Source organism: Parasteatoda tepidariorum, chromosome 2, assembly GCF_982258835.1.
Source record: "Parasteatoda tepidariorum strain Cologne lab strain chromosome 2, Ptep-v5.0, whole genome shotgun sequence".
NCBI classification, from domain to species: Eukaryota; Metazoa; Arthropoda; class Arachnida; order Araneae; family Theridiidae; genus Parasteatoda; species Parasteatoda tepidariorum.
In genome coordinates, this window is record NC_141756.1 from 32,138,252 (window position 1) to 32,151,022 (window position 12,771).

The following is a 12,771-nucleotide window of genomic DNA, read 5'->3' on the forward strand; positions in this document are numbered from 1 at the left end:
GTGATTTGACATTTTAACTTCTAGAATGTTACGATCGAGTAACGATCGAGAGAGATGACAAAGTCCTTCAATAGTTCCAATGTAAATTTCGCACTGCGTTTTCGGGTTTTATTTATGATATTTACAGTTATGATGATTGATTTTTTTTAATTAAAACTAATTGAAAGAGAAAGTAGTTGCAGTGGTTATTTTTTTTATACTTTTTGAAACATTAAAGAATTAATGCCACTACCAGCCCCCTTTTTTTAAATCAATAAAATTTTAATTGAACACATATGTTTTTTTATTTGGGGTATATACCTAGGAATTTAAATTAACTTTCAATGAAATTTGTGGCCCGGTATCATTTGACCCACGGACCGGTACCGGGCCAGCGGTTAGGGAACGCTGCTCTAGTGAATGACCATAAAGACATAACTCTGACTACTAGAAATGTATACTCAATGATTACTAGGAGCAATTCGAAATAATTTGTTGGCAGATTTTTTTTATAAGCAATCATGTTATTCATTGAGTTTCTCTATAAATACAATTATAATTTCAGCATTTAAAGATACATCAATTAATTGTTAGTCCTTTATTTTAGCATAAATTCATAAAATGTATGAAAACCAAACAAAAATATAAAAGGCGTCTCTCTTCAGCCTTGATTATGTAGAATGATTACAAAAAATATGATTCAGTTTATGAGTTTATTTCAGTGGCTATTGCAAAATAGTGGCTTTGGTAAAATATAATCCTTTTGAGAACAGTGGTACTTTACCGGAACTAACCCAAGCACGAGTTTGGTTCATTAGTGGTAATGTTATTGAACCAATTTCTAGGGTTAGTATGTTAGCATTTATGTTATTCTACTGATCAGAACTGTTTGGTTAACCTTAAAAACAACATAAAAGTATGATATACCAGACAGTGGCACTTAACCTTAAAACAAGAATATTATGTAATGTAACTCAATTCAGAGATAACTCTTTCTAATTCCTCATATGATGAAAAATGCGATCCCACAGCGATTTTGGCCACCATGACTATCAAAACTAAAAAAATAAATAGGAAAAAGCTACCCTGTGATTGGTTAAAATTTGCTTTGGCATAATAACGAAATGAATTTTATTTGACCAACTGATCACTGCAATAGATAAACCCTTAGTTTCTTAGCTGAACTGTTCGCTTTTAATCTTTCATTTCTGCCCAATTTATGGCTCAATTTGTTTAAGCTTTTTGTTACACAAGCAAGAAAAAAATTTTCATTCAGAACTTTGTAAACATATTTACAAAGCATGCAAATTTATCACTGCTCGTCCACTTCTTGATATTTCAGGTTTTAATTCTTTGTTGCCATTGCAAAAAAATAAATAAATAATAATTATTTTCTTTTTAACAAAATACATACATATGCATTAGTGTTTTATACAATATTGATAAATAATTCATGCTTATAAAGAAATATTCTTTCATATAGTTATCTTTAAGTAAGATAATTTGAATCATATGTAATTTTTTTTAAATAGTTCTATACCTTAAATGTGGTAAATTGGGAAAAAAATACAATTAACATTAGGGCTACAATATACAACTGCTTTCTTAACTTAGCTAATTATCCCAAATTTTCCAGAATATTGCTATTCTTCACATCAGGTGAGAAAATCTGCATGTCTATTATTTACCTCTTGTTTTTCTTTTTTTTTTCTTCCAAATGTCGAAATTGCCCTTTTTTTCTTCTTTTTTTTTCAAAAATTCACATTCAAGAATAAGGAACCAAATTTCCCCCATTTCTCCACATTGGAAAATTAATGTGTTGAAGGGAATGATGCCCCAACACTGAAACTGTGTCTTAATTGTCTAAATCTTTCTCTTTTTTTTTTTTTTTTTTTTTTTACCTTTCTCTCAGTTGGGTTTAACATTTGTTTCATTTTATGATTTCTTTCTCTATTTTATAATAAATAAATTTTTCACTCATAGTTACTTATCTGTTCATTAATGTATATTGCTACTTTTTAAATTTTCACTTTCTTTCTGCCGTTTTTACCTCTGCAATATTTTGATATTCAAAATTCTGAATCTCAGAAAATGTGTGTCCTGCAATGATGGACTTGTTGTTGAGACACAGTTCCCAGCAGATCACCGAAGTCAAGCATCACTGGCTGCTGTCAGTATGCATGTGGGTGACCACTCGGATCAATCTGAGTAGGGACTGAGGGTGTACGGTATTGGTCCTCCTTAAACTGTTCTACGGTGAAGTGCTCGACTTCATGTGCAGTTCGTCGTGCTATCAAAGCGGGGATGCCATCCCCTCTGCACAGGATAAAAATTGTAATGGCATGTCTTCAGATCTTCAGGGATGTTTCCCAGACCGTCGCCAATAGAACATTGTGCTGCTCTAGTGCAACGTAAATGAACTACAACAACTAAAAATGTGTTAATTCAGACAGTGTATCTATGCATTTACATTTATAAAAAGAATTTGGTAATCAATTGCATGTCAGATAGTAAAAGGTCACTTTCTATAAACCTTTTTACATATGTTGTAGGGAATTATATGATATTGAAAAAATGGGTAAATAAATACTCTCCTTAAGTAATTATTCTCTTTATGAAATTTCTCTCCTTATATAATTACTCTTCTTATATATTTAGTTTTTATAGTTGGAAAAAATTATGAACATAGAAAACTTCTGCTTAAGTAGAAGCATATTGAATTTTTATTATAGCTTTTAAATAACTGGTGTTTCCTGTTTTAGATTTAGAATGAATGGTGAAAGTCAGGATAAGAAGAATAGCTCATCTCTTGTAGAAAGGTGAATACGCCTCTCTTTTTTCTTCTAAGAGAATCGTAATTTTTAAATTATTGGTTTTGCTTTAATTTTCTTTCTTTTTTTTATTATTTTAATTTATTAAAGTGTGTCAACGATAACTCTTACTTAGACAATAAGTATTTAGAATTAACTTCTTACTCTAATATGAAAAGAGTCTCTGATTTTAGCAAAAATTAAGTATATTAGTAATAAGTTATAATTATAGTGTTAATAATATAATAAATTATCCAATTAATTATAATATAAATTATTTGTACTCATGACTGTAATCAAAGTGAGGAAAGGATTTTTGCCATCACATAAGCAACTCTGAACCAACCAAATAAAAGTGATAAAACCTTTGCTATAAATAGTTTTCAATGTTTTTTCTAATTTTATTGATGGATTTCTGCTATTTGCAATTTATGAATCTTCAGTTTGTGAAAATAAACAAGCTAGTGGAAACCTGAATTGTTTATTTTGTAAAATAATGTTTCATGTACTTTGTGAAAAACTTCTTAAATGTTCTCTGCTCATAAAAAATCATATTTCAACCTACAGTCTTTCACCCATTGAAAACCAGCTTTTCTCACATGTTAAATACATAAGAAATTCAAACGCAATTAAAATTCTCATTGTTTTGTTTAAATATATTAAACTTAATTTGTTTAATATATTAAACTGAAAACTATTTACTCTTGAAATAATTAAAGAATTCACGGGAAAAATAAATATTTTGTTATGTACTCATTTGGAATCTTTTTTTTTTTTTTTTTTACTGTACATGAATTACATACTAAGATAATAAACTTGTTCTAAATTTTTGAAACAAACCACCCAACTTAAGATTTTTTTTAATATAAAGAATAAGATGTATGGATAAAGAAAAATTTTAGAAATAAAATATCACTACTTGTAAGTATTTTATGTTCAAAATATCATTTTAAGTACCTTTTAAAATTTATTAGTTCTTTAGATATATAATTCAAAAATCCGAAATATTTGTTAGGATAGAAAAGCAGATTGTATCAAATCGTTTTATAAATCAAAATTTGTAATGAAGTATGTTATACCATAATAGCTATTACAAATATTGATTCATTTATTTTATTATTGTTACAAGACAAGCATAATAAAATTTTTCATGTAAATAAACTTAGCTGCATTTTCTTACTTTTTTTTTCTTAGGGCTTATCTGGGTGATGATTATTGGACTTATATAATTATAATTTCTGACGTGGCTTTCATGGCCTTTTTATACTTTTTTTTCCTAGGGCTTATCTGGGTGATGATTATTGGACTCATATAATTATAATTTCTGACGTGGCTTTTATGGCCTTTTTATGCTTTTTTTTCTTAGGGCTTATCTGGGTGATGATTATTGGACTCATGTAATTATAATTTCTGACATGGCATTTTTTATACTTTTTTTTTCTTAGGGCTTATCTGGGAGATGATTATTGGACTCATATAATTATGATTTCTGACATGGCTTATATGACTGCTACTGATCTTTGTAATTTATTTTGGCATGATAAATCTGCTGAAGTTTTAAAATCAAGAGTAAGTAAGTCCAAGTTTGTCACAATTTCGTTTGAAATGTTTACCTTTTATTACTACATTTACTATGCATGAATTGTATTTTGTGAAACTACTTGGTTCATAAATATTTGCATTTTTTAATGTGTTGTAAAACTTGGACAACTTGTAAGTTAAGACAACTGTAGGTTGTACAAAAGTTGGAGAACTTGTAAAACTGAATCGAAAATTGAGTTTGGGAAAATTTGACTTATTAACAGAAACTTTTGTTATCATTATTTTTTAACAAGAGTAGACAAAATGGCATTAAATATAATAAACAGTAGACATTTTCAAGAATTATTAAAAATGATATACATGTTGTCCAAAAAGTAACAGATATCTTGTGAAATATGAATTGCAAAAAATCTAGAACTGCATGCATGTAATATTTTTTGCAAACACATTCCATTCACACAACGCCTGTTCCATCCCCTGAGAGTGAATCGATTTTCAAGGTTGGGGGGTATTCTTTGGTGTCATTATATAGGTTTAAAAATCTGTCAAGCAATGTAATTTTTATGTTTTGGATCTGACATGTATTTCTCAAGATATTTTCATTTTCAGCAATAGATATCCCATTTTCAGTTTGTGATTACAGCACCACCTGTGACGCAAAGTTTAAAAACCTATATGTCAAATGGGGATAATTTTTTTCTGCTGTACATAGTAATTTTAGCATAAAAAATGGTGGTTTTTATATGAAATTTAAAAGTTGTTCATGTACTACTTCTGATCTAATGCATACTTCTTATGTTATTTGATAGTTTCCATACTTTTCAGACACCCTGTTAAAAAGAACCCTGCTAACTTTACTGTCACTTAAGAAAGAGGAATTTATTTTTATTGGGGAGATTAAAGGTCTTATAATTAACAAATATGTTTGATATCTTAAGATACTAATTATTCATAGTATTTAATACTGTTAACAGAGATTTCTTAATAAAGAGAATAATAAACATTGAAAATTCTAAATGATTGCTGTAGCAAGAGTAGAAAATTTTAATTTCAACACTTTTTTTTCTATTCAATCCCAGATTTTGTTTTTAATCAGTGTGTGCACAGATTATGATTATTTAAAGAATTACACTTTTGGTAATTGTCTTTGTTTGTAATATTAATAAGCAGTTAAATATGCATTTAACATTTCTACTATTAATTTGTATTTTTATAACTTTTTATTTCATCAATTTGTATACTTTACTTGTTAGTTTTATTTTTTAAAATTTCATTAACTTAGTTGAAAATTAAGATGTGCAAATGAATTAAGAGATAACAGCACAATCAACTCTTTTTCTGTTTATTTATTTTTAGCAGTAATCTTTTCACTTTTTTTTTCAAACTGATAAAAATTATCCTTTGTACATATTTAATTGTAACAAATTTATTGATTTTTTTGATTCTTTGTCATGATTGTTAAAAAAGTATACATATTTATTATGTAATTATTTATTGCATTTTATATCCCGTGTATGCATGTTATACAATTTATTTTATTTACAGTTACAGTGTAAGGATGTAGAAATTCCTACTACTACAGTTTTAAGAGATGAACAAAATGAATTATTTCTGAAATGTGAAAAGTAATTCTATTTACGAATTTTTTTAATATTTTTTTCTTCCTGAGTTTTTTTACCTTTTTTACAGTTTGTATGACAATTAATTTTATGTTTTAAAGCACTTGAGTTTGTGTATATTTGTGTTTCAGCCTAGCAAAATTAAAGAGTCCTCAGTTCCCTGATATAAAATATTTTTTAAACTTAAATTTTTTATATGAGGGAAAAACTTAAAGTTCAACAAGATTTTTCTGCATAGAAGTAGTATTTGCAGTAAAACTTAGGGACATTTTAAAAACAGCCAATATGACAGGTTTAAAAGCATATTATAGCTTGTAGTTATTAATTGTAGATTATTAATCCAGTCTGGCAAATCACTGAATTAGAACATTTATGATGAAAATGTCTATAATGTTAAAAAAAAAATGTTGTTACTTGTTACTATTAATGGCATATTAATTTTGCCTGGGAAATCGTTAAATAAAATGATTTAAGATGGTAATGTCCATACTGTTTGAAAACATATTATGGCTTATTACCATTAATTGTAACATGGAAAATCATTAAATGTAATAATTTATGGACAATACTCAAAAATAGAAGAAACAAACAGGGTGCGTAGCATTTGTAAAAAGTACTTAAAGGTGCTTTTTTGGGGATTTCGTTATTAAAAGCTTTTAAAGGTGCTTTTTTCAGCAGGCGTTTTTAAAAAGTGCTTTTTTTCCGAATAATTTTTTTTCCCTTCAGTGATATCTGGTGGATCCCATGCATTTCACAAAAAATGGGGAGTTTGACCGAAACCCGAGTGCTCCAATTCGGAGAGAGAATATCAGATCCTTATGAAATGTTTTTCTTTTTAATTTATTTTAATTTTGTTCTTGTTTATTTCATTTTACTTCTAACACTTTTTTTGATGTAGGGGGTAAGGGTACTTTTGTTCTGAGTTCAGGGTCAAGTTGAGAATTTTTTGAGTGCTTGAAAATCTTTGTAAAGTGCTTGAAAAGTTTTTAAAAAGTGCTTATTTTTGATTCAAAGATTTGGCTACGCACCCTGAACAAAACTTTTGTTTCTGTTTATTCTAAAACTGATTTTCTTCAAGTTTCCTTTTTAATGTTCTTTGATTATTATGTCTTAATTGATACTTAGGCTTAATTTCTGCTTGTTCATGTACTTTTGGGAACTCTTAAGTCTTCTGATATCTCTGAAACTTCTGATTTTGGAAAGGAAAAAAAAAACTAATGTCATAAAAACTATATTTTAAGTCCCTTGCTCTTATACTTTTTACATTGAAACTAATGCATTTGGTACTTTGGTTTAACACAAATTGTTTAAATAACATTTGTTTTTGATAAAAAAAAAATGAATGTGAAGATGAATTTATGTTGACTTTAATTTACGTTGAATTTAATTTATGCTTCTTTCTTTTTCATTAGAAATGGAGTTCACGGGTTTTCTCCACTTCAACAATCTGTTGAATTGTATCCCTTATTTGTGTAAGTCAATATCATTTCTAAAATTCTAGTTTTTATATTATGAGTTTTGCATTTAATATTTTTACTAAATGTATATCTCTGTTTGATGCGTCGCATTGTAAGAAATTGAGGATAACGATAATCGCCACAGTAATTAGTATACTTACGATTGGAGGAAAATGCTCTTCGCGTGAGCTTGTGGTCTTCGATTTCTGATTGAGAGAATTGCTCTTGACACACGCACACTTGATACCATCAATGCACTATCAATGCTTTTCGGCATGTGCGTAGACATCCATGTCTATGATGCATCATGCATACATCACAATTTCTAATGCTTTGAAAAAAATGCTAATCCAAGCATGGAATCGTCAATTATTGATTTACATTTCCTAATAGATTGTCTTGTCCTACTGGAGGCAATTTGGTACCCATCGATCTATAGCTGGATGGCCTTCAAGTCACCACTGAGCCCGCTTGCAATTTTGTCTGTTAAATTTTAAATTTTTGATTACAAATATTTCTAGATGAAAGACACTAAAAAACTAGTAAATTTTTCATCCTAGCTTATTAAAAGTGTTCACTAAAATCTGTAGATATAAGGCTGTAATTTTTAATAAGTTAGGTTATATTTTTACACAGAAGAAAGGCATAAAGTTTGGAGAAAAGTATGGAGACCAGCATAAATATTCTATTTTGTTTAAATTTCAGTTCATATGTGAATACATCCTGAAAATTCTAATCCTGATTAGGGTTGTAAAGAATGTACTGAACATTTACAGTCTTTTTTTCTTTTTTTTTTAAATTTAAAAAAAAAAGAAAGAAAGAGAGCTCTGAATATTTCTGTAAATAATTCAGACATATTTCTTTAAATATTAACATGTTCAGCTATTTGGAAAACAATTAAAATTACACTTAATCATTTAAGCTCAATTTTAAATATTAAAATTTTTTATACTTCATTGATTTAATTTGCTTGTTTGTCCAATTAACAGTGTCATGAAAGTTCTAAATTCATTGGGTCATCCCTCTGTTGAAGTTCGAGAAACAATTCAAACTGCACTTCAAAATCCTAATAATATGAAGAATCTCTTAAGGGTTGGTATTTAGGATGCAAAATTTCGTACTCGTTTATTAATTTATCAAGTTTTATGTTTGATAATTTTTTTCAGGAATCGGCTAACTCTTGTCATGTACCTGTTGATGGAGCAAGTTCGGAAGGGGAAATATATAAGTGCTGTCTCTATGACCTAAAAGCTATGCAAGAAGCTATTAAGTTCAAAAGGTTGGAATTATTATTTTTTAAACTGCTTTATTAATTTTTATTTTGATGTTTCAGAAGGAAGAAAGAATGAGCCATTATAAAAAACAATAAAAACCTCTTTCAAAAAGAAAAGATAATTAGTCATGGTAAATATACATTTAGAAACCTATTTCAGAATGATGAGAGACTGAGTCATTGAGAAAATACAATAAGAAACCTGTTCCAGAAGGAAGGGAAGATGAGCTATGTTAAAAATACAATAAATACCTATTCTTTTATGAAGAGGGAATGAATCATAAGAAATACACTTCGAAAACTTGAGGATTGTAGAATTTTTTTGATTCAATTTTTTAACAAGCAAAGTTTATAACATTTAAATGAATTTTCCAGATTGCCAAGGGAAAGCAAAAACAAAAATTTATACTTGACCTGCCTTAAATTAAAAAAGTAGAAGGAATTTGAGTAAATTAGTTTTATTGCGTACTTTTTTTTTATTAATGTTTATGACTTTAATATCAAAAATAAGTTTCAATAAGTATAACTTAATGTGTGGGGATATTATTACATAAACAAGAATTTCAGCATATCAATCATTTAAGATACATTTAGGTTGTTTTTTTTACGATAAGTTGAACCTACATTTTTGTCTTCCTTTTAAATGAAAAAAAAATTAAGCAGGTTTTATTGTATCTTTGAATTGTTTGCTTTGTTCGTATTAGGTGTAAGATTTTTCCTGATCAAAACAGCATTTCACTGGTTCTTAGTGATGACAATTGAGTTTGAGAACCATTGTCTATTCATTTTTTTTCTCCAAAAATAGTAATTTTTTGTTTTTTTGAAGATTGCATTCAATTTAAATAATAATAAAAGTAAAGTATATTATAGTTAATTGTTATTCTTTTAAACAAAGTTGCCCTTATATATTACTGCTATTACCAGTATTCCTTCTAGTGTACCAGAATTGTTCCTTAATGGTTACTAATGTTGTGAGGTTGAAGAGTCATTATGAATAAGGATGTAGAGATATCTGTTTGTGAGGGAAAACTATTGTTATAAAATGCTTAGAACCTCAAAAGTAAAACTAAAACATTTATTTTAAATTCTTAAACTAAGCAAAATTTCATAAGTTTTTTAAAGTACTTATTTGACAGTAAACACTTTGAATGGTACATGCTATACTAGAGATCCCATTTGAGACATCCAACAGAAAATTTACAACAAAAAAAGAACTAGCTTTGATTTAAGAATAAACCACATATTGCCGATTTGCTAATCAACATAGTAAATATCTAATTTCAACAAATAACCAAGTTGATTGAGATCTCCAACATGCTTATTCAAAGTCATATACGTATTAACTCAACCAAAGAATAGAACTAGTTATTCTAGTTAGGATGCAGGGTTTTACCTTTAAATTGTAATTTCTTAGCTGGTGTCAAACAAAATCCTTAAAATTTTGGCATAGGCTGGCAGAAACACTTAAAATAAAAATAAATTTTCATTCTTCGTAATGAGTTTTAAAAGCAGTGCAGAAAACAGATTATATATTTATGCAACTTCAAATCTATCCACAAATTAATGCTCCTGCATTCTGATTCCATAAGAGTGGACCTTTGACATTCTAAATTTAAATTGACATTCTTGTGGAAGCAATGCAGTTCTGTTGCATTATTGTTTTTATTTGGTTATTTTGCGATGAATTTTGTTATATGAAGCATTTAAATTTTCCTTCACATTCACTATACTAGGAGGGATTCTTGCTATAAAACATTTCTTACTTTTATCATTAAATTACTATTGAACAATGTTATAATTTTTTTCATTTTGAAGTACAAATTTTGTGTTTTTAAATTGCTTTGTAAAGTTTTGTTATTTTAAAATTCAATTTACCTTTTAACGGCTTGATAAATGTTTCTAATTTTTAATGATGTTTTTTATAATGAATGCTTCTCCTTAATGTAAGGAAAACTTTGTTCTTTAAATTTTTATTGTTTAATATATTTTAGACTGATGTTGCAAGAGAAATATAAAAAATTTCCACAGACTGAAATCAAAACAGAGTTGAATAAAGTAGAAGCATTGTCTGGTACCATTCAAGAGCGAATAAGGGACATTAACTCTATATGTTTGTCCTGTAAGTACTCTCCAATTCTTGCTTCTTTTTCTACCCAAAAATCTATGCAAATATATTTCTTTTTTAATTAGGTACTTTTTTATTTTTTATACATTTTAAAAACCAGAACAATTTACTTATTAACTTTTTAAAAAGCTTTATTCTACTACTCAAGATTTTAAGGCTCTTTAAGGAGGGATCCCACCCTGAGATGGTAAACTATTAATGTTTTTCTTGAATTTTTTTAAGTAATAGAGACCATGCAGAGACTCCTTGTTTTTTTATGTTATTTAGCTACAATTTAAGTCTATTTTAAAAAATTTTCTTTTACAAAATAATAAAAAATAAGTTGGTGGCAGCTCCGTGTGGCTGGTCATATAAAAGTAGCACCTCACTGGCCTCATGGATTCTCCATGAAAGTCCTGAAACATAGGAAAACGATTTTGTTTAGATTTTCTGAAACATAAAGACATAATCTAAAAAGTAGCCTAGCGGTTTTTTGATATTCGCAAAATTTCCATAATGGCGGCAACTTAAAAAAAAGTTAAGTTTTTCATTTAAAAAATATTCATTAAAATACTAATATAAAATCGAAATATAAAAATATCAAAAAAATCCTATTCTACTTTCTAAAGAATATATTTTTACGTAATTTGAAATAAAGAAAAGCTTATTTCAATGTATAGATTATGAGAAAAACGTTAGGCCAGGTCTAAAAACAGCGTTTTGATAAAAACTCATTTAAAGTTTTGACTTATGGTAGGAGAAAACGTTTAATTTCATTTGTATAATGGTCGATAAACGAAGTGTGTACAATAAGTTTCTATATACATTCAACAGAATGGATGAGACACAAAAAGAATGTCGCCCCTCCTAATCCGGCCGAACGGGCCTTTCTACCTGCTTAGCGACGATTCTCTATTTTCCGGTATAACTTCCAAACGAAGTTAGGTACCGAGAAATCGTTTTAGACAGACTTTAGAAACGGTACAAAGATTCAATTAAATTTGTAAGTAAATTTGAAAAAATAAAAACATATTTGATTTTATGTTTGATTAAACATGTTTTGGCAAAAAATGCCAAGAACTGCATTTTTCACTAATTTTAAAAGATAATCACTCTAAAAAATAAAAAAAGAGTGAATGTGTATCTCCAATGAAAATGAGTGCATGTCCATAGCTAGACAACAGTATAAATAATATAAGAAACCAAAACTTTGTTGCTGCTTTCTTCAGATAAACCACTTCATACATGTTTACTTTTAATGAGATGACCTTGAACTTTTATATTTTGAAGGGAAGGTTTTTCTTAGGATTTTAAATTGCATAGTATTCATTTTCCATAGCCTACTTTAGCATTAAGAACAAACTGATCAAAAAATTCGAGGCATTTTTGAAAAATAAAGATAGAATTTTGCAAACTCACTTGAAAAATTTTAATTGATTAGATGTACAATACAAATTACGTATTGGCACATGCCTTATTTTTCGACTTGCCGAAATTGTAAACACATTTGTTAAGTCTAGGTTCAAGCTTTTATATTCCCCAGTCATAGAACAGTGCCGCCTGTTTTCGGAACAACATTTTAACTTCAGTTTTGGTCTTGTCGTCATGAAAGGTTCTATCAGACTTATATAAACTTTTCTTTTGCTGCTATCTGTGCAGTATCCTTACTTTTTGAAATGCCTCATACAATTATCATTTTTTTAAAATGTGTGTCTGATTTTCAAAATAATTGCTTTTAAACATTTGAGCTTTCTTTATCTTAGATTAGCTGAAGTTTTGAAATACTATTGTCATGCATACTTGATTTTAATTAAAATTGTGTGCAAAATAATCAACTTTTCTAATTGTTTTTTGTTTAGATTCGAAATATGAATGAAAAGTCAACTCTTCTGCATGCATGTTATTTTCAAATCTATTTGGAAAAGAGGAAATGAAATCTGTGATATACATTTGTTGTAAATATAATAAATATGTTGATCGACTCTTT

General features: G+C 28.0%; 1 protein-coding gene across 8 annotated transcripts in view; it reads left to right on the top strand.

The window, feature by feature from the left end:
- LOC107443290 (tudor domain-containing protein 5) overlaps positions 1-12,771 on the top strand; it is a 40,585-nt gene extending 27,814 nt beyond the window's left edge. For all 8 annotated transcript variants that reach the window (XM_087157149.1, XM_087157155.1, XM_087157150.1 and 5 more), the window contains 8 exons: positions 2,742-2,798; positions 4,235-4,358; positions 5,877-5,956; positions 7,363-7,422; positions 8,397-8,499; positions 8,574-8,686; positions 10,672-10,799; positions 12,644-12,771. In XM_087157149.1, coding sequence (XP_087013275.1) covers positions 2,742-2,798; positions 4,235-4,358; positions 5,877-5,956; positions 7,363-7,422; positions 8,397-8,499; positions 8,574-8,686; positions 10,672-10,799; positions 12,644-12,660 — 682 coding nt within the window. In that variant the 3' untranslated portion in view covers positions 12,661-12,771. The remainder of the gene's footprint in view (positions 1-2,741; positions 2,799-4,234; positions 4,359-5,876; positions 5,957-7,362; positions 7,423-8,396; positions 8,500-8,573; positions 8,687-10,671; positions 10,800-12,643) is intronic.